At 41.5% G+C, this 21,032-nt stretch overlaps 1 protein-coding gene and 1 long non-coding RNA gene across 3 annotated transcripts in view; both read left to right on the forward strand.

Moving 5' to 3' along the window:
- The window catches only part of LOC138975233 (uncharacterized), a 44,330-nt gene that overhangs the window by 18,331 nt on the left and 4,967 nt on the right, over positions 1–21,032 (forward strand). The gene's annotated exons all lie outside the window — the stretch shown is intronic.
- Positions 139–20,060, forward strand: LOC138975232 (uncharacterized). 2 transcript variants are annotated; one of them, XM_070347888.1, is made up of 11 exons: positions 139–175; positions 1,945–2,091; positions 3,462–4,111; positions 7,104–7,209; positions 7,978–8,154; positions 8,775–8,884; positions 11,945–12,053; positions 12,845–13,021; positions 13,617–13,755; positions 15,219–15,339; positions 16,181–20,060. In XM_070347888.1, the coding sequence occupies exons 1-11, from the start codon at positions 154–156 to the stop codon at positions 16,391–16,393; spliced, it is 1,971 nt and encodes a 656-aa protein (XP_070203989.1). In that variant the 5' UTR covers positions 139–153; the 3' UTR covers positions 16,394–20,060. The 2 variants fall into 2 exon arrangements, with proteins under 2 accessions (XP_070203989.1, XP_070203990.1); XM_070347889.1 differs by lacking the exons at positions 7,104–7,209; positions 7,978–8,154; positions 8,775–8,884.

The raw sequence follows: 21,032 nt of genomic DNA on the forward strand, positions 1-21,032 counted from the left end.
AGATGGTCACATGGGGGAGGGGGGGGGGGGTGGACATGCACGTTGAGGCAACACAAAATATTTTATTGTGTATGCTTTTTTTTATCCAGGTACTTGCGGCAAAAATGGACTACTACCCTCATTACACCAGAGGTAGGAGGATGAGTGGTCCTCATGGCTTTACGCAATAATTCAGGTAAGAAAAGCTAAGACAAAAACTTGCATGAATTATTTCCAGTTAATCAAAGTGACTACCTTTAGCCTGCCCTTCAAAGCCAAAAACCGGCACGGTTGGCCTAGTGGTAAGGCGTCCGCCCCGTGATCGGGAGGTCGTGGGTTCGAACCTCGGCCGGGTCATACCTAAGACTTTAAAATTGGCAATCTAGTGGCTGCTCCGCCTGGCGTCTGGCATTATGGGGTTAGTGCTAGGCCTGGTTGGTCCGGTGTCAGAATAATGTGACTGGGTGAGACATGAAGCCTGTGCTGCAACTTCTGTCTTGTGTGTGGCGCACGTTATATGTCAAAGCAGCACCGCCCTGATATGGCCCTTCGTGGTCGGCTGGGCGTTAAGCAAACATACAAACAAAAATCAAAGCCAAAATGAAGTATTGCCAGTCATATTATCATAATTATGACTGGCAATACTTCATTTTGGCTTTATTATGAGTGGACTTACTGCTGTTTGACTTTAGAGGGCAGAGCTAGAATGGACACTTTCCTTCGTCGCTTTGATGCGGATGTAATGCCTTCACTACGGTTCTTGCCAGACACAGCTTTTTGATCTGATGAGGCCCCCACCTGTTCAGTTACACATTAAGTGATTAACATGCTTCCATTTGAAACTTCGAAGTCTTCATCGGGGATTGACGCCCGACAAAAGCTAATTGAAGCCCGACGGAGCGAAGCGACGGAGGGCTTCAATTAGACTTTGGGAGGGCGTCAATCCACGATGAAGACCGAGAAGTTTCAAATGGAAGCATGTTAATGTTATTGTAATTGAATCTGACGACAATCTCTTTCCTGCTTTCATGCGGTTGTAAACAGACAGAATTGGTTCTGTTCTGTTCACACACTACTTTCAGTCCACCTACCTGCAAGGGTCAAGTCCCAAGAAATGTCTCTGTATTCCTATCGTATCACTCTGCTCCTGTTTTGTTTTCTTTCACACACATTTTCCCTTCTTTTTTGACGGGTTTCTGGACAGCAAACTCTAAAACAAATTCTTTTCATCACAAAAGCGATCTTTGGAATTGACTGACGTAGTCCGGAAGAATTCATGCATTAACTTACGTCACGTACTCAACGTCATCACTTCGCATACCTTATGGTCTCGGTATTTCGTTGGCCTTCATATTTCCTACTTGTAAAATGACCCTCAAAGCTAACCGAGACTAGTTGAGGCTGTATCAATACGCCTCGCCAGCAGGTTGTTAATGGATTTTTTAGCGAGTGGTTATCGACAATTGTAATACAATCAAGTTTGCGTTTTAATGAAACAGATCCTGTGATTGGTCAGAATGTCCCAACTCATTACAAATTACCGGTGACTAATTGTCGATAGCCACTAGCTAAAAAATTCATTAACAACCTGCTCCGCACACTCGTGAATTACCAAGAGGCTGCAAATACCCACTCGTGGTTTATTTTCCACTAATCAACTCGTGGTCATTGTTTAAGCTCTATTTAATGACCGGTAATTTTTAATGAGTTGGGGCATTCTGACCAATCACAGGATCTGTTTCATTAAAACGCAAACTTGATTGAATTACAATTAACATTAACCAGAAAAGCCTTTTAACAGATGATAATTATAAGAATAACTTTGAATGTAATTAGAAAATTGTTTGCCATTTGAAGAATATTCATACCATAAGACTAAATTGTTGAAAAGTGTCAAATGTACTGAAAGTAGATGGCTTTGTCAACTGACCATAAATACAATTGGTTCTTGTGCCTGTTGTATAGGAGCACCTGAAAGAGAAGGAACAATGGAACAGAAAGTACCAGCAGGAGGTCGACAGTCTGTCATTCCGCAACTAGCAGCTGTTCAAACGAGTTGTGGTACTGCAAGAGGAGCTGGAGGCCGTCGAGTCACAGAAGAAAAAACACAAGGTTGGCACATTTCTTTAAAGCAGTAAAGCGGTAATCAAGACACCAGCATTGACTTGACAGATACAGATTTCCTCTTCGTTGAATAGGGTTGAAGGCATGGCTATCATATTCCTTGGTGGTGGCAATTCCGTTCAATATGTTTTTGTAACGTCGTGAAATATATACTTTTCCCATAAAACTGAAAGCTTAGTGTTACTGCGACTTCATTTTATCATACTTATTTTCATAGTGTGGCATTTTTCGGTTCTCGTCTTTGTTTTGCCAATACATTAACCTTTACTTTAATTGTTTAAAGTTTTAACAAAAACTTACAATGGTAGGAACCCAAGAAAAAGTCCACCCCTCTGCTTTTTGAATGTAATCTATACCTGACTAAGTTTCAAATGTACATTAGTATTAGATAGGCCATGAAGCCTGTAAATGCCCCTTCTTGATCTTGTGATCATTTTATTGCTATTTATAGTACAGAAAAGGGAACCCGTAAGATTTTGCCATATTTTGTACTCTTGATTTTCTAAATTACGATTGATACGGTCTGTGGAAAAAAAGAGAAATAATTCCTAGACTTCTTGAGTTTCTACTTTCGGTTCACTCAGTTAGTGTAAAAAAACAACCTGTTACTATGGCCATTTTGAATCTCGTATGAAGTGACTAAACGAGATCAGTTGCGTTGATCAGCTCAAAGCGTGGAAAGCTCAATTTTTATCATGCAAAAACAACAACAAAGAGGTGGATCCTCAGCAGGAGCAAAGAAAAAGGCTGTTCGGGAACAGGAATTCCTTTCAACGTATGTTTTCCAAGTTTGACATCGATAGACACTGCATGTCAAAGCTAGACTCATAGGGATCCTGAAATTGACAACACCAAGAAAAGCCGCTGCCAGCATGAGGAGCATCACAGACTTTGTCTTTTGCAAAAGATCTACCCGAGGAACAGGGTGCAGTACATGCCAAAGCGATGTTATCCGAGCTGATAGTGAAAATGAATTTGTCATTGAGCACAGCAGATGTGATTTTACAAGCTGTCAAAAGTGTGTTTCCTGTCTTAAACATCGCGCAGAAGTCTAAGTGTTCCTGCAAGAAGGCTACAGCAATGATGAAACAGATGTCTAATGACATTAGGTCTTCTCTTAAAGAAAAAATCAACAAAGATTTCCATCTTTTTTTTTTTATCAATGACGGTGTGTGCAGCATGTTTGAAATGAATGATTAAAAGTTATGTGGAGTACTCTCATTTTTCTGAAAATGCACGTAGCTTTTTTTTTGTTAAACTCCATGGCAAAATTGAGGTCCCAAGGTCTGTATTACAATATATATATATATGCAACACATGCTTCTGTCAGTTAAAAGATATGATTTGTTTTTTATCAGCCTCATCTGGAGATGTACTGGTACCTCAGGCCTCATCTGGAGATGTACCAGTATTGCCAGCCTCATTTGGAGATGTACAAGTATTGCCAGCCTCGTCTGGAGATGTACTAGTATCACAAGCCTTATCTGGAGATGTACCAGTATCACCAGCCTCATCTGGAGATGTACCGCCATCACCAGCCTCATCTGGAGATTTACCAGTATCACCAGCCTTATCTGGATATGTACCAGTTTCACCAGTCTTATCTGGACATGTACCAGTATCACCAGCCTCATCTGGAGATGTACCGCTATCACCAGCCTTATCTGGAGATGTACTGATACCACCAACCTCATCTGGAGATGTACCGCTATCACCAGCCTTATCTGGAAATGTACCGATACCACCAGCCTCATCTGGAGATGTACCGCTATCACCAGCCTCATCTGGAGATGTACCGCTATCATCAGCCTCATCTGGAGATGTACCGCTATCACCAGTCTTATCTGGAAATGTACCGATACCACCAGCCTCATCTGGAAATGTACCGATACCACCAGCCTTATCTGGAGATGTACTGATACCACCAGCCTCATCTGGAGATGTACCGCTACCAAAAGCCTCATCTGGAAATGTACCGATACCACCAGCCTCATTTGGAGATGAACAGGTACGAAAAGCATTGTGATTTTGAACTTACTCACGGGTTTCCTCCATAATGAAATTGACCGTTTTTGTTTGTTTATTTGTTGCTTAACGTCCAGCCGACTACGCAGAGCCATATCAGGACGAAAATTGACCGCTTTTATTTTTTAAACTTTCCAGGAAATGGGATTTAGCCACCTCTAGGTCGATGTTGTCAGTCTAATGAAATTGGAGAAAAGGCACCAATGGGTGGCCGAGTGGTAACGCACTTGCGCTCGGAAGTGAGTTCGACCCTGTGTCGGGGCGTTAGCAATTTTCTCCCCCCTTTCCTAACCTAGGTGGTGGGTTCAAGTGCTAGTCTTTCGGATGAGACGAAAAACCGAGGTCCCTTCGTGTACACTACATTGGGGTGTGCACGTTAAAGATCCCACGATTGACAAAAGGGTCTTTCCTGGCAAAATTGTATAGCCATAGATTAAAAAAATGTCCACCAAAATACCCGTGTGACTTTGAATAATAGGCCGTGAACAGTAGGATATGCGCCGAAATGGCTGCGATCTGCTGGTCGATGTGAATGCGTGATGTATTGTGTAAAAAAATCCATCTCACACGGCGCCTTGAGTCCGAGTCTGGAGATACGCGCGCGATATAAGACTTCATATAACCCATACTTGTCGGTCGCCCTATGCCTAAGTGGAATGTTTTGTATAATGGGAGCTTTAGGGCAACATTTGGCTTTAACACACACACACGTACATATATAGATTGGTTGAATTTAGAATAAAAAGAAAGTATGTAAAAGTCACAACATTCTTACACGTACTCGCATTCACTACCAAGAAACTGTTAATTTTTAGGATAGTTGGACATTAACTACAGTACCTGTGTAATCCAGAAAAACACACAAGATAAGCACATAATTGAGGCAAGTCAGGACCATTATGATGATCTGTGTCAAAAGCATCACATTTATTTTAACACGAATATTTATTGGACCATAGTGGCCGAGTGGGCTGCTTGCAGTCTCACTCAATGACAAAGTTAAGCAATGCCGAGCCTAGCCAAGTACTTGGATAAGTGACTGTCTGAGTTGTACACTGCTGTTAACTTGACCCCTCATGGAGGGCGGTGTCTCACTACTCTTTGGGATGAGATTTTAAAGGGAGGTCTATTCAGTATTCTGAGTACATATATGCACTCAAAATCAAGCTTGGACTTGATCCTGACGCCAATGTCCAACTCGGGTCAATGCAACCTGCAGAAACACACCCAGCATGCATCATAGTCTCAGAATAATCAAAATGATGATTGTGGAGACTCAACGAAAGGCAGGTGTGCTAAGCTGCCATAGTATTATGGGAAATGATTCTATTGTTATTGCAAATTTGTCTGGAAGCATGTGTCGACATAAGCTTGTATGTCTGCTTGATAGAGAATGGGATCTGGGTTGTCAGTAAAATGAAATTTGAGATTTTAAAAGAATCACCAAACCTTAGGGCGACAAAATATAAGTTGAAAGTATTGTACAATTGGAGCTTTACCTTTAGGACGACATTTGGTTGACCTAACTCCCCTATAGGATTTAACACAATATATATATATATGTTATAATTTTGGTTGCCCTAATCAAAAGTATTGTATAATGGGAGCTTTAGGGCGACATTTGGCGAATTGGATCTGGGTTGTTACTAAAATGACATTTTACTTTTTTGAGATTTTTTTTTTATACACGTTTTTATTGAGTCACTTGAGAAAAAGTGACTCTATGTAATCGGTCAGTGTTAGTCTGTCCGGCCGGCCGTCCGGCCGGCCGTCCGTAGACACCACCTTAACGTTGGACTTTTCTCGGAAACTATCAAAGCGATCGGGCTCATATTTTGTTTAGTCGTGACCTCCAATGACCTCTACACTTTAACGATGGTTTCGTTGACCTTTGACCTTTTTCAAGGTCACAGGTCAGCGTCAAAGGAAAAATTAGACATTTTATATCTTTGACAAAGTTCATCGGATGTGATTGAAACTTTGTAGGATTATTCTTTACATCAAAGTATTTACATCTGTAGCCTTTTACGAACGTTATCAGAAAAACAAGGGAGATAACTAGCCTTTTCTGTTCGGCAACACACAACTTAACGTTGGGCTTTTCTCGGAAACTATAAAAGTGACCGGGCTCAAATTTTATGTGAACGTGACTCATTGTGTTGTGAATAGCAATTTCTTCCTGTCCATCTGATGCCTCATATAATATTCAGAACTGCGAAAGTGACTCGATCGAGCGTTTGCTCTTCTTGTTTCTTCTTGGTACACGACATCAACATCAGACAGCAACACTTTTTTTTAGATTTGAAAGGAAGCACCAAACCTTAGGGCGAAAAAAATATGTGAAAGTATTGTACAATAGGAGCTTTAGGATGACATTTGGTCGACCTAGCTCCCCTGTGGGATTTAACACACATGCATATATATATATATATATATGTTATAATTTTGGTCGCCCTAATCAAAAGTATTGTATAATGGGAGCGTTAGGGCGACATTTGGCGAATTGGATCTGGGTTGTTACTAAAAAAAAATGACATATTACTTTTTTGAGAATTTTATTTTTTCAGGTTTTTTTTTTTTTATACACGTTTTTATTTCTTTTTGGTACACGACATCAACATCAGACAACAACACTTTTTTGAGATTTGAAAGGAAGTACCAAACCTTAGGGCGAAAGAAAATACGTTGAAAGTATTGTACAATAGGAGCTTTAGGATGACATTTGGTCGATCGACCTAGCTCCCCTGTGGGATTTAACACACACGCATGTATATATATATGTCAAAAATGGTGTGAATGTGATCATACTTTCTCCAAGTCCTTTTTCAAAAATTGACCCGATATTCCGATCTACTTACAAATACCTTTTGGGGTTTAAATTGTGATGTTTTAGTTTAAATAAAAGTTCCACATGATTCTATGCTCCGCCTTGCAAGAGACATCACATTAACTTAACTGTGAATATTTTGTTTTAGGATGAAGACTACTGTCAGGAGAGTGATTTTGATTCTGATAGCACACCTTCTTCCTGCGATTACCCTATGCTGTCACCACCTGCACAAAGGAAGAAAACTTGCCAAGGTAAAAGTCAATGAAAGAAACTGTGAGAAGTAGTAACTCACTGACTGCGACAATTCATGGTTGACCAATTTACTTAAAATTCAGCTTTCCTGAGCCAGAAACCACAACTTGGTCTATAGTTCAGGACATTTCCTAGTCGAGTTGCAATCAATTATTGTACTATCAAGGAAACAGTTTCTTGTGTAAAGAATTTAACATGCTATACGGTGTTGTTGCCAGGCCTCGGTCTTTTGTCTGTGACGCATTCCTTTCTGATTTGACGCATTGGACCTAGCCTTGTCCGGTCGATGGACCGATAGTTTTTACGTTTTGGTGGTCAACTGACCGATACATATTCGTACAAGGCGGACAAGGTCTGCAATGAATGGAATGGGAGTTGCAAAGTCGGAAAACAAACCCCGATCGAAATGCTCATGTTTGCTACGAGTGAAAAATGCACTCGGTGCCGACTCTGTGTTTGTCGTCATTGACTCTGTGTTTGTCGTCTTTGACACTCGAGGCTGCGTTTACGGAAATACCCGTTCCAGCCGGTGTACCTAATTATCGAAAACGGCGCAAACAGCGGAAATTTCATCAATATAATATTACGGCATGGTAATTTGGACCTATTGTTTTTTTAAAGTCAGGACATTTGGACTTATTGGTTTTTTTTAGGGAGGTCCAAATGACCTATTGTCTTCTTAGGCTGGCAACAACACTGGCTATACTTTTTCCCACATAAAAAAGACTTGTGCCCATTGTGATATGTACATTGTACTTGTTTGACAGGCATGGTTACAACAAGTCAGCAAAGTCTGGTTTTCTCGATGGCTGGTTGGCACCCCGTTGCCTTGGCACCTCAAGCAATGATGTTGCCAGCGCAGTCTGTGTCTCGTCTTACGTCTCCCAACAATGTCCAGCTTCCCACCGACCTTACTGTCCTTCAGCAGCAGCTCAGGACTACAGGTATGTTATTCTTCAGCGTGTGGCATCACCGTATTTGATCTTTTACCCTTGTTAAATGCTTCTCATTCAAGTCACTGCACAGCAGAACATGCATGAACTTTTAAAACCAGCTCGCTGCACAATTGTTAAGTACCTATTTTATGAAGCAACTGCTTGTTTGCGAAAATGAGTGTGCCTGCATCAATACTACGTGTTTATCACTAAATCAGTGACTGATTAGACCGTCCTTCCGGAGGGTGAAATGAATAGGCTAAAGTTGCTGATGCGACCCCCATTCATATTTCACACTGTCAGACTGTACGGTAGGCTACGGTTCATGTTGGTTGATAAATATTGGCTTCAAATTGGTACCCTTGAAAATGACAGAAGGCCGCCTTACAATTCTTAAACTTCTTGAGTTTCTACTTTTGTGACATGACGTGACCGAGTTTTGTATGAAGTGAAGAAACGAGATCAGTTGTATTGATCTGTTCAAAGCGTGGAAAGCTCAATTTCCATCAGGCAAAAACAACAACAAAGAGGTGGATCCTCAGCTGGGCCAAAGAAAAAGGCGGTTCGGGAACAGGAATTCCTTTCAAAGTATGTGTCAGTAAAAAGATGACCTGATTTTTTTTCATCAGCCTCATCTGGAGATGTACCGCTACCACCAGCCTCATCTGGAGATGTACCGCTACCACCAGCCTCATCTGGAGATGTACCGATAAAACCAGCCTCTTCTGGAGATGAACAGGTACGAAAAGCCTTGCGATTTGAACTAACTCACGGGTTACCTACTTCCTGAATTTGACTCTCCGGATGACTTTTTTAACTTTTCACAGGAAATGGGAATTGGGCCCCGCCACACCCCCCCCCCCCCCCCCCCGGGGGTAATTATTGTCAGTCCAATGGAAGCACAAATACTATGGTCATCCTAAGTGGAAAGTAGTGTATAATGGGATCTTTAGGGCGACATTTGGTCGACTTAACTCCCCTGTAAGCTTTAACACATACACATGTATATTGGTTGAATTTAGAATAAAAAGAAAGTATGTAAAAGGCACAACATTCTTACACGTACTTGCATTCACCACCAAGAAACTGTTAATTTTTAGGATAGTTGGACATTAACTACGGTACCTGTGTAATCCAGAAAAACACACAAGATAAGCACATAAATGAGGCAAGTCAGGACCATTATGATGATCTGTGTCAAAAGCATCACATTTATTTTAACACGAATATTTATTGGACCATAGTGGCCGAGTGGGCGGCTTGCAGTCTCACTCAATGACAAAGTTAAGCAATGCCGAGCCTAGGCAGTACTTGGATAAGTGACTGTCTGAGTTGTACACTGCTGTTAACTTGACCCCACATGGAGGGCGGTGTCTCACTACTCTTTGGGATGAGATTTTAAACTGAGGTCTATTCAGTATTCTGAGTACATATGCCCTCAAAATCATGCTTGGACTTGATCCTGACGCCAATGTCCAACTCGGGTCAATGCAACCCGCAGAAACACACCCAGCATGCATCATAGTCTCAGAATAATCAGAATGATGATTGTGGAGACTCAAGGAAAGGCAGGTGTACTAAGCTGCCATGGTATTATGGGAAAAGGTTCTATTGTTATTGCAAATTTGTCTGGAAGCATGTGTCGACATTAGCTTGTATGTCTGCTTGATAGGCAATGTGATCTGGGTTGTCAGTAAAAATGAAATTTGAGATTTGAAAAGAATCACCAAACCTTAGGGCGACAGAATATAAGTTGAAAGTATTGTACAATTGGAGCTTTAGGACGACATTTGGTCGACCTAGCTCCCCTGTAGGATTTAGCACAATATATGTTATATTTTTGGTCGCCCTAATCAAAAGTATTGTATAATGGGAGCTTTAGGGCGACATTTGGTGAATTGGATCTGGGTTGTCACTAAAATGACATTTGAGATTTGAAAGGAAGCACCAAACCTTAGGGCGAAAGAAAATACATTGAAAGTATTGTACAATTGCTGAATTGGAGCTTTAGGATGACATATGTTCGACCTAGCTCCCCTGTGGAATTTGACACACACGCATATTATATATACTGTTCAAAAAAAGAAACGCATAGTTGCTACTTGCCAAATTTGTTTTATTTTTCGAAAAAAATAACAGAAAATCCAATATTTAGATTATTTGTTTGAATTTTGGTATGGACACAGTTGAATGCACACACAGTTCATTTGCATCTTCAAATCAATCAGTCAATCAATACGATTGGGTGCCGAGGCTGTCAAGTCAGTAGGGGGTGTGACTGCCTTGAGCAGCAACAACTGCCCGGCACCTTCTGGGCATGGACTGGATCAGATGCCGGATATCTTGCTGTGGGATGGTGTCCCACTCCTCCTGAAGTGCCTGCAATAGATCGCGGTGATTTGCTGGCGCTTCTTCTTGCCTGCGCACACGTCTGTCCAATTCATCCCAGAGGTGTTCTATCGGGTTCATGTCTGGCGACATGGATGGCCAGGGAAGCACCTGGACATGGTGGTCGGTGAGGAACTGGGTGGTGAGTCGTGCTGTGTGCGGGCGAGCGTTGTCCTGCTGGAATATGGCATCCTGGTCAGCCAGAAGAGGAAGGGCGTGTGGGCGCAGAATTTCCTCCACGTATCGCTGGGCAGTTATGCGCCCTTGGACGTGCACCAGGGTGCTCCTTCCAGCGGTATTGATCGCCCCCACACCATGACGCCTCCACCACCATGAATGGGTGCCTCATCCACACAGTTGGGCGCGTAACGTTCGTTTACTCTCCGGTAGACCCTCCTCCGACCATCATGTCGCTGGAGCAGGAAGTAGGACTCGTCGCTGAACCACACGTGTCTCCAGTGATTCCGGACGGTCCAGCGAAGGTGCTGGTTGCCCCACTGCACTCGGTTCTGGCGATGGCGGCGGGTGAGGACAGCTCCTCTGTGAGGTCTGCGAGCTCTCAAACCAGCTTTATGCAGGCGGTACTGCACGGTCTGGTCCGATAATCGGTGTGGCCCGGGGAGAGCCTGGACAGAAGATGAGGCCGACAGGAAACGATTCCGGAGGTGGCGGAGCCGTATGAAACGGTCCTGAGCAGCAGTTGTCGCCCTTGGTCTTCCCGCTCGTGGCAAGTCAGCAACGGAGCCAGTGGCTTGAAACCTGACCCACAGTCTACTGATGGTGCCCTGGGACACGTGGAAGTGCCTGGCGATTGCACTTTGACTTTGGCCTGCTTGTAAACGACCCAATGCAATTTGGCGGTCTTCTCTGCTCAATCGGGCCATCTTTCGTCGCTGAATTGTCGTCTGATTTCTTTGTGGCGAACAATCCGCTTTTATGGGTTTTGGAAGACATGGTGAGAGCTCAATATTCCCCGAGTTTCACGAGATTACACTGAAGCATGACGAGTGGTCATGCCAAATGAGCAATTTTGACATTGTAGCCACTGATAACGCATGCGTCACGTGCAGAGCTCACTTGTGGCAATGGACGAAAGGTCGACGACCAGATAAACATTTTCTGCAGTTTGGTGGATATCCTTGTAGCCATATAACTAAATTAACCAAATATTACAAGCTATGCGTTTCTTTTTTTGAACAGTATATATATGATAATGTCAAAAATGGTGTGAATGTGTTCATACTTTCTCCAAGTCCTTTTACTGAAAAGGACCTTTGACTCGATATTCCGATCTACTTACGCATACTCTTTGGGGTTTACATTGTGATGTTTAAATAAAAGTTCCACATGATTCTATGCTCCGCCTTGCAAGAGACATCACATTAACTTAACTGTGAATATTTTGTTTTAGGATGAAGACTTATACCGTCCGGAGAGTGATTTTGATTCTGATAGCACACCTTCTTCCTGCGATTACCCTATGCTGTCACCACCTGCACAAAGGAAGAAAACTTGCCAAGGTAAAAGTCAATGAAAGAAACTGTGAGAAGTAGTAACTCACTCACTGCGACAACTCATGGATGACCAATTTACTTAACTCATGGATGACCAATTTACTTAAGATTCAACTCTCCTGAGCCAGAAACCACAACTTGGTCTATAGTTCAGGACATTTCCTAGTCAAGTTGCAATCATTTATTGTACTATCAAGGAAACAGTTTCTTGTGTAAAGAATTTAACATGCTATACAGTGTTCTTGCCAGGCCTTGGTCTTCGGTCTCTGACGCATTCCTTTCTGATTTGACGCATTGGACCTAGCCTTGTCCGGTCGATGGACCGATAGTTTTTACGTTTTGGTGGTCAACTGACCGATACATATTCGTACAAGGCGGACAAGGTCTGCAATGAATGGAATGGGAGTTGCAAAGTCGGAAAACAAACCCCGATCGAAATGCTCATGTTTGCTACGAGTGAAAAATGCACTCGGTGCCGACTCTGTGTTTGTCGTCATTGACTCTGTGTTTGTCGTCATTGACACTCGAGGCTGCGTTTACGGAAATACCCGTTCCAGCCGGTGTACCTAATTATCGAAAACGGCGCAAACAGCGGAAATTTCATCAATATAATACTACGGCATGGTAATTTGGACCTATTGTTTTTTTAAAGCCAGGACATTTGGACTTATTGGTTTTTTTTTAGGGAGGTCCAAATGACCTATTGTCTTCTTAGGCTGGCAACAACACTGGCTATACTTTTTCCCACATAAAACAGACTTGTGCCCATTGTGATATACATTGTACTTGTTTGACAGGCATGGTTACAACAAGTCAGCAAAGTCTGGTTTTCTCGATGGCTGGTTGGCACCCCGTTGCCTTGGCACCTCAAGCAATGATGTTGCCAGCGCAGTCTGTGTCTCGTCTTACGTCTCCCAACAATGTCCAGCTTCCCACCGACCTTACTGTCCTTCAGCAGCAGCTCAGGACTCCAGGTATGTTATTCTTCAGCGTGTGGCATCACCGTATTTGATCTTTTACCCTTGTTAAATGCTTCTCATTCAAGTCACTGCACAGCAGAACATGCATGCACTTTTAAAACCAGCTTGCTGCACAATTGTTAAGTACCTATTTTATGAAGCAACTGCTTGTTTGCGAAAATGAGTGTGCCTGCATCGATACTACGTGTTTATCACTAAATCAGTGTCTGATAAGACCGTCCATCCGGAGGGTGAAATGAATAGGCTAAAGTTGCTGATGCGACCCTCATTCACATTTCACACTGTTAGACTGTACGGTAGGCTACGGTTCATGTTGGTTAATAAATATTGGCTTCAAATTGGTACCCTTGAAAATGACAGAAGGCCGCCTTACAATTCTTAAACTTCTTGAGTTTCTACTTTTGTGACATGACGTGGCGAGTCTCGTATGAAGTGACGAAACGAGATCAGTTGTATTGATCTGTTCAAAGCGTGGAAAGCTCAATTTCCATCATGTAAAAACAACAACAAAGAAAAAGGCGGTTCGTGAACAGGAATTCCTTTCAAAGTTTGTGTCAGTAAAAAGATGACCTGATTTATTTCTCATCAGCCTCATCTGGAGATGTACCGCTACCACCAGCCTCATCTGGAGATGTACCGCTACCACCAGCCTCATCTGGAGATGTACCGCTACCACCAGCCTCATTTGGAGATGTACCGATAAAACCAGCCTCATCTGGAGATGACAGGTACGAAAAGCCTCGCGATTTGAACTAACTCACGGGTTACCTACTTCCTGAATTTGACTCTCCGGATGACTTTTTAACTTTATAAGCCTGTGATTAAGGTGACCCACAAACTGTTACCAGACACTCCCTGGACTTATATTAAGCCTAGTGCAGAACCGCGCGAGGTGACATGTGACTCATTTCGTGGTGGAGGGTCACATTTTAAGGATTTTTTGCATTTTACTTCAGTATCTGTGTAATCCAGAAAAGACACAAGATAAGCGCATAATTGAGGAGAGTCGGGACCATTATGATGATCTGTGTCAAAAGCACATTGAACACGACTATTAATGGGACCATAGTGGCCGAGTGGGCGACTTGCAGTCTCACTCTATGACAAAGTTAAGCAATTTGAGATTTAAATAGAAGCACCAAACCTTAGGGCGACTGAAAATAAGAAAAGTATTGCATGATTAGAGCTTTAGGACGACATTTGATCAACCTAGGTCCCCTGTTGAATTTAAAGGCACACGCAGCTTCCCGTAAACCATCACAGACACTGTCAGGCTTTTACACACAGTACAAACACCCTTGCATTTCAACACTCACCACTTGAGAACATCGTAGGTGCCCTCCGAAAAGAGCGAGCACTTATGAACGAATTTATTTTTGCGTGGCCAGCCGGATTGTCTGATCAGACAATGGGATGGCTCGTTTTGGCGCTAGACCTAACTTATACTAATAAATTGACAGCTTGTTACACAAATATTCTTAAATAATTCTTTTTTCATTAAGACAAAATCAGTAAAACTCGAAGATTTTAAAGTTTAAAAACTAGCCCTGAAGCGTGTCCTGCAAAACGTGTTTCTCGTAGCAGACGAATGTTCAGCATGTCGCCAGTTTCTTTGAACGGTCAGCCGACACCATTCACTTCGTGTGACTCGCAGCCATTTGTTGCGTTTTAGATAACGAGCCATGGCAGATACAGCGAGTCGCATTGAAATCAAGGACTGACTACTAAATTGTGAGAGAAAAAGGGAAAGTAGATCACATGGGTTCACGATGGCTCAGGGGTTAGATTAACCACGAAAACAGGTGTGTGGTTTACTCGAGCTAAACAAAAAAACTGTGTCATTTAATGCTATTCACTAAATGCTATTGCAAGTGTGTTCGATAAGGTTAGAACTGCTTTTTCATGAAAAGATTTGAATCGTTCTGTAAACCATTTGGGACGGACTGGGGCTTTAACACACACGCATTACAAGTCAAATAGTGTGAATGTGATAATTTTTTCTCCTTCCTCCAAGTACTTTTAGTTTTACTCAAAAGGACCTATGACCAGATTTCCAGATCTACTGACAAATACGTTTTGAGCTTTCATTTGTGATGTTTAGATAAAAAATAAAAAAAAGAGTTTCACATGATGGCATGTTCCGCCTTGCCAGAGACATCACTATAACTTAACTGTGAATATTTTGTTTTAGGATGAAGACTACAGTTACGATCCGGAGAGTGATTCTGATTCTGATGGCACACCTTTTTCAAGCTACATGTACTACTACTCAATGCTGTCACCACCTGCAAAAAGGAAGAAAACATGCCAAGGTAAAAGTCCGTGAAAGAAACTGAGAAGTAGTGACTCTATGACTGCAACCTTTCATGATTTGCCAATTTACCTAAAATTCAGCTTTCCTGAGCCAGAAGCAAGACTTGTCTATAGACTATAGTTCAGGACATTTGCATATGCAGTTGCAATCAACTAGTGTACTATCAAGAAAACAGTTTCGTGTGGACAGAATTGTACATGCTCTACATTTTCCCATCTTTGTTAAAACATTAAGTCAAAATTTGACTAAATGTAAAAAACATCAATTTTGAAAACAACACTGGACAGCAATTAAAAATAGCATTCACCAAAACTGGCAACATGGTCTCAAAAGCTTCCTCACCTCATGTCTGACACATGCATGCACACACACACACACACAAACACACACACACACACACACACATACACACACACATACACACACACACACACACACACGCATCTCTGCCTTATGCAGCTTCATTTGTTTCTAAGGAAAATGCTGGGAGTCCATGGTTTCCAGGGAAATTGTATATTTGTGAAACACGTTATTCACCAGTCTTGCAAAGACCAGGCAAAAGTTACTAAATGTTCAGTTAAGCTGCTGCAACATTCCCCCATTTTGAAATTTTTACCATGCTCCTTTTTGTTGTGAACATAAAGATCTGAACCTGGGCTTTTATTTCCAGGAAGCGATCACTTTTCATAATCGTTGATATTGGTTTTGGTTATGCCTAATATGATCACATGGTTATTCTTCAAGAAGCGTTGTTCAGTTTTCATTTTTTTCTTGGGTAGAGCTGCTTTGATCTTTGAAAACTTTGTAATAGGATTTTTTGCATATTTTGTTTTTTTCAGAAATACCAGACAAACACGATGTACTGCCACCTGCCTCAAACGGACTGCCACCTGCCTCAGATGAGCTGCCACCTGCCTCAAATGGACTGCCACCTGCCTCAGACGGACTGCCAAACATTTCTTCCAAGAAACCGAAACGACCTTGCCTATATTGTGGCCAATTTCAAAGTGTGCTCATCAGACACTTACAAAGAAAACATTCTAATGAAGTAAGGGTTGCTGCAGCCATGAAGCTGCCTGCTTGTTCTAATGCGCAACTTGATTGTGGGCAGGCTTACCCTTTTTAAAATCAAAAAACAAGAAAGGTAGGTTGTTGGAACGTTTGTTATTGGATTTACATTAACATAAAACGTTTTAAGAGAACAGCCTTCCTTCTGTATGTTTTTGCTCATTGAACACCTTTGATTTCACCAACTCTTTTTTCTTCTTGTCACTGAGCTCTGACCGGTACGGTTGGCCTAGTGGTAAGGCGTCCGCCCCGTGATCGGGAGGTCGTGGGTTCGAACCCCGGCCGGGTCATACCTAAGACTTTAAAATTGGCAATCTAGTGGCTGCTCCGCCTGTCGTCTGGCATTATGGGGTTAGTGCTACGACTGGTTGGTCCGGTGTCAGAATAATCAGAATAATGTGACTGGGTGAGACATGAAGCCTGTTCTGCGACTTCTGTCTTGCGTGTGGCGCATGTTATATGTCAAAGCAGCACCGCCCTGATATGGCCCTTCGTGGTAAAACGCTGGCAGTTTCTTTGTTTTTGGATTTACCCTTTTTAACGCAAGAATGGATGGTGAACCAGCCAGACTGACACTGTGTGAATGGCAAGAAGCAGAAAGCAATCATTGGGTGGTACTGGTTCAATCTCGGCAGCTAAACTAAAGAGTATGTGTGTATGTAAAATCACCCATGACAGATGTGTACTGGTTCAATCTCGGCAGCTAAACTAAAGAATATCAAGTATGTGTTTTGAAAATCGTTGTCAGTATCGGATAAAGGAGAATTTCACTTGAGACTCGACCGAGGCCTGGTTTGTGTTATTATGCAAGGTCCGGTACTATGAACAAATTTGGTCAAATCCACTACAAATGTATGCGTGTTTGGCTTATTTCATAGAGTAAAAAGTTCACGCACTAAACATTTTATGTTGACCGACAAAAGTGTGCCTCGTACACTCTAAATATTTGGACGCCAGATACCTCTGCAATGACCGGAACAGAGCTGAGCAGAAAATGCAATCAGGTGTTCTATCTCAGACTAATCAAAGCAGTCTGACACAAGCCTGATCACTTGGATCGTCACTAATCTATTCAAGAGTTCTGCATTGCCCATTATCTCCCATTCAAACCCTCTTTTGTACTGTGAGTTAGTAATCGCTGAACGATCGCTGTTAATGTTATAGCGATACTGGTGAAAACGAAATGTAATATTTTGAGTGCATGCAGTAATTGAAGGGCGCACAAAGCATGTGACTACCCTCCAGTGACTGCACTCATAACCTTTTGAGATGAGTGGTTGTAAGGTATTATAATAAGACTTCCTCTCCACAATACAAGTGCCTGTTGTTGTTATTCATGTTCAATTGATGGGAAGCTAATTCTGGAGGATAAATAGAAAACAATTAAGCTTTTTTGAGTCACTTGAGAAAAAGTGACTCTATGTAATCGGTCAGTGTTAGTCTGTCCGGCCGGCCGGCCGTCCGGCCGGCCGTCCGTAGACACCACCTTAACGTTGGACTTTTCTCGGAAACTATCAAAGCGATCCGGCTCATATTTTGTTTAGTCGTGACCTCCAATGACCTCTACACTTTAACGATGGTTTCGTTGACCTTTGACCTTTTTCAAGGTCACAGGTCAGCGTCAAAGGAAAAATTAGACATTTTATATCTTTGACAAAGTTCATCGGATGTGATTGAAACTTTGTAGGATTATTCTTTACATCAAAGTATTTACATCTGTAGCCTTTTACGAACGTTATCAGAAAAACAAGGGAGATAACTAGCCTTTTCTGTTCGGCAACACACAACTTAACGTTGGGCTTTTCTCGGAAACTATAAAAGTGACCGGGCTCAAATTTTATGTGAACGTGACTCCCAGTGACCTCCACACTTTGACGTCTGCTTTGGTGACCTTTGACCTTTTTCAAGGTCACAGGTATGTCTTGAAGGAAAAAAATTGAAATATCATATCTCTGAAACTATTCATCGGATTTGATTCAAACTTTATAGGATTATTCTTTACATCAAATTATTTACATCTGTATTGTGTTGTGAATAGCAATTTCTTCCTGTCCATCTGATGCCTCATATAATATTCAGAACTGCGAAAGTGACTCGATCGAGCGTTTGCTCTTCTTGTTAATAGGTTACAATAATGTCATCATTTATTTCTCATTGAAAATTTCAAATCATTTTATATCATTTTGCTTTAAAAGTTGTCAGTCGTGTCTTGAAATCGATGACATTTGTTTTATGTTTTGCTTCTAATACTGAGTTCTAATGACAGAGTAAATATAGCATTGTAATTTGTAATACCATGCACAGTTCAAACTGTCAATCACGCTCCTTCCCAGTTTGTGATATGTATGTACATGAATTCTGTAAGTGGTCAATTTGTGTGTGGCATTGATCAACATTGCAAACAACACAGTTAATCTATGCAATCATGTACATCAAAATAATTTCAAAGAACTGTTCTCTGTTTTAATCTGTATTTGTTTCACTTCTCTGGGGTAAATTAGTTCCCCAATAAATCCTGTTGCATTGTAAATGCATGCCATTTATTTTCTTCTGTCTTGACTTTATTTTGCCAAAAATGTTATGCTTGGAAGAGGGCTTAGTAACTCTCTCCAAAAGGCCACTGGTTCTGATTCTACTCAATTACGATTGTTTTCTTGATAGTGTACATTTGATTGAAATTTTAACTAAAATTTGTTGTTTCTGTGCTTCATTAATCTTCTTCAATTTGAGGTATCTTGGTGTAGCTTGTGTGTTTATGACATCATTTCTGCCCTAACATTTACAATGATTTCAACATAAAAGATAACTTAAACATACTAAATATGGATCTCTATGTTGTTAATGATTAGGTGAAATGTAAGACTACCAAAATATGTGTGCCATAATTCTGCACACGATATTTTTTCTTTCAAACAGATCATTGGTAATCTGAACCGTACACTTGCAAGTGGTCAAATTACTTTTTTGTGTTCTCAAATTGTTTCATGGCAGAGATTTAAAAAGACCTCAATTAGTGTACTGTAAACTATAGAGCATTTATTGTGATCTTAGCAGACTTTCACTGTGCTGTTCTGGAAAGAACGTCGGCAAGACTATTGAAAGCGTTCTGCATTTAGAACATTGACAGATCATGCAGAACACACTGAGAGCCCATAACAGCTTACTTTTTCAGTTCATTCAGCACACAAAAGATGATCACAGCAGCTAACTCTCAAAACAGAACATTTGAATGCCGTTCTCAAACTGTTTCAAATAAGTGAGTGTGTGCAATTCCCATCATGTTCATTTAGAGTGTAGTAGGGCCCCAGATCAATCCAGCATTGAGTGCATTTCTGCCATTACCTGAAAACAATAGACCTTTTGCAAGTGTATTCTTTGCAAGAACTTTATTCTTGTACATACTTGTAAGTTGTCTTTTTTTCCCGTTTTTGTTACCCTCTACAGAGAGGTCCCACTCGCAACTCTGTACAACATCCCTTTTGTCAAATCTCCCTTACTGAACAAAGTATAGTAGGTTTTGGACTCGAACAATATGGTAAGTGTAGGGAAGCGATTTAAGAACAAGTGCGCACATTAAAACATCATTGCTGAAGGTGTATGTGTATAATTTTATTCTTGTTTTTGACAAATAAATGAGCTGTTGAACAAATACACATTCGTTGACTTATCGCAGTTTGCATTGTATGTGTTAATGTGTGTATATGTACATCCTGTTATATGTTTTTCTTCTGTGATGTACTTTGCTTACATCTGCCTGTTAACATTACAACAAGGCATTCCTATTGATATGTTTAAATTTTGCAAACAGTGACCTTTTATTTCTGACTTGGGAACAACACTGATGAAAGCATCTATCATTTTTTCTGTCACAACTCATACACAAAATCTATTGCACGTTTTGAACTGTTTATTAAAACTGCCAACAGAATAATTAGTGATGAAACAGCCATGATTACACTCAACACAAAGCATCAGGAACCTTAAATAATAACGATTTCGAAAGCGCGAACTGCAGAGTTTGAGCACATAACTAAATGACAATTAAAATGACGGGCGCAGTGGCGTGGTGGTAAGACGTCGGCCTCCTAATCGGGAGGTCGTGAGTTCGAATCCCGGTCGCTGCCGCCTGGTGGGTTAAGAGTGGAGATTTTTCCGATCTCCCAGGTCAACTTATGTGCAGACCTGCTAGTGACTTAACCCCCTTCGTGTGTACACGCAAGCACAAGACCAAGTGCGCACGGAAAAGATCCTGTAATCCATGTCAGAGTTCGGTGGGTTGTAGAAACACGAAAATACCCAGCATGCTTCCTCCGAAAGCGGCGTATGGCTGCCTAAATGGCGGGGTAAAAACGGTCATACACGTAAAATTCCACTCGTGCAAAAACACGCGTGTACGTGGGAGTTTCAGCCCACGAACGCAGAAGAAGACAATTAAAATTGTTAAAATAATAATAATAACTGGACATTTTTAAGTGCATAACCTATGGCTCTAGGCCCTTTACAAAACTTTGTGAACAACAAAATATACAAATACTGGTCGCCTTAATATACCTTATAAATTGGTTGCCCTAAGCTACCCGAAAAGGCGTGTCGCCGTAACCCCCACTCTTGCATTATTTTCAT

The sequence above is a fragment of the Littorina saxatilis genome, linkage group LG9, assembly GCF_037325665.1.
Source record: "Littorina saxatilis isolate snail1 linkage group LG9, US_GU_Lsax_2.0, whole genome shotgun sequence".
Lineage (NCBI taxonomy): Eukaryota > Metazoa > Mollusca > Gastropoda > Littorinimorpha > Littorinidae > Littorina > Littorina saxatilis.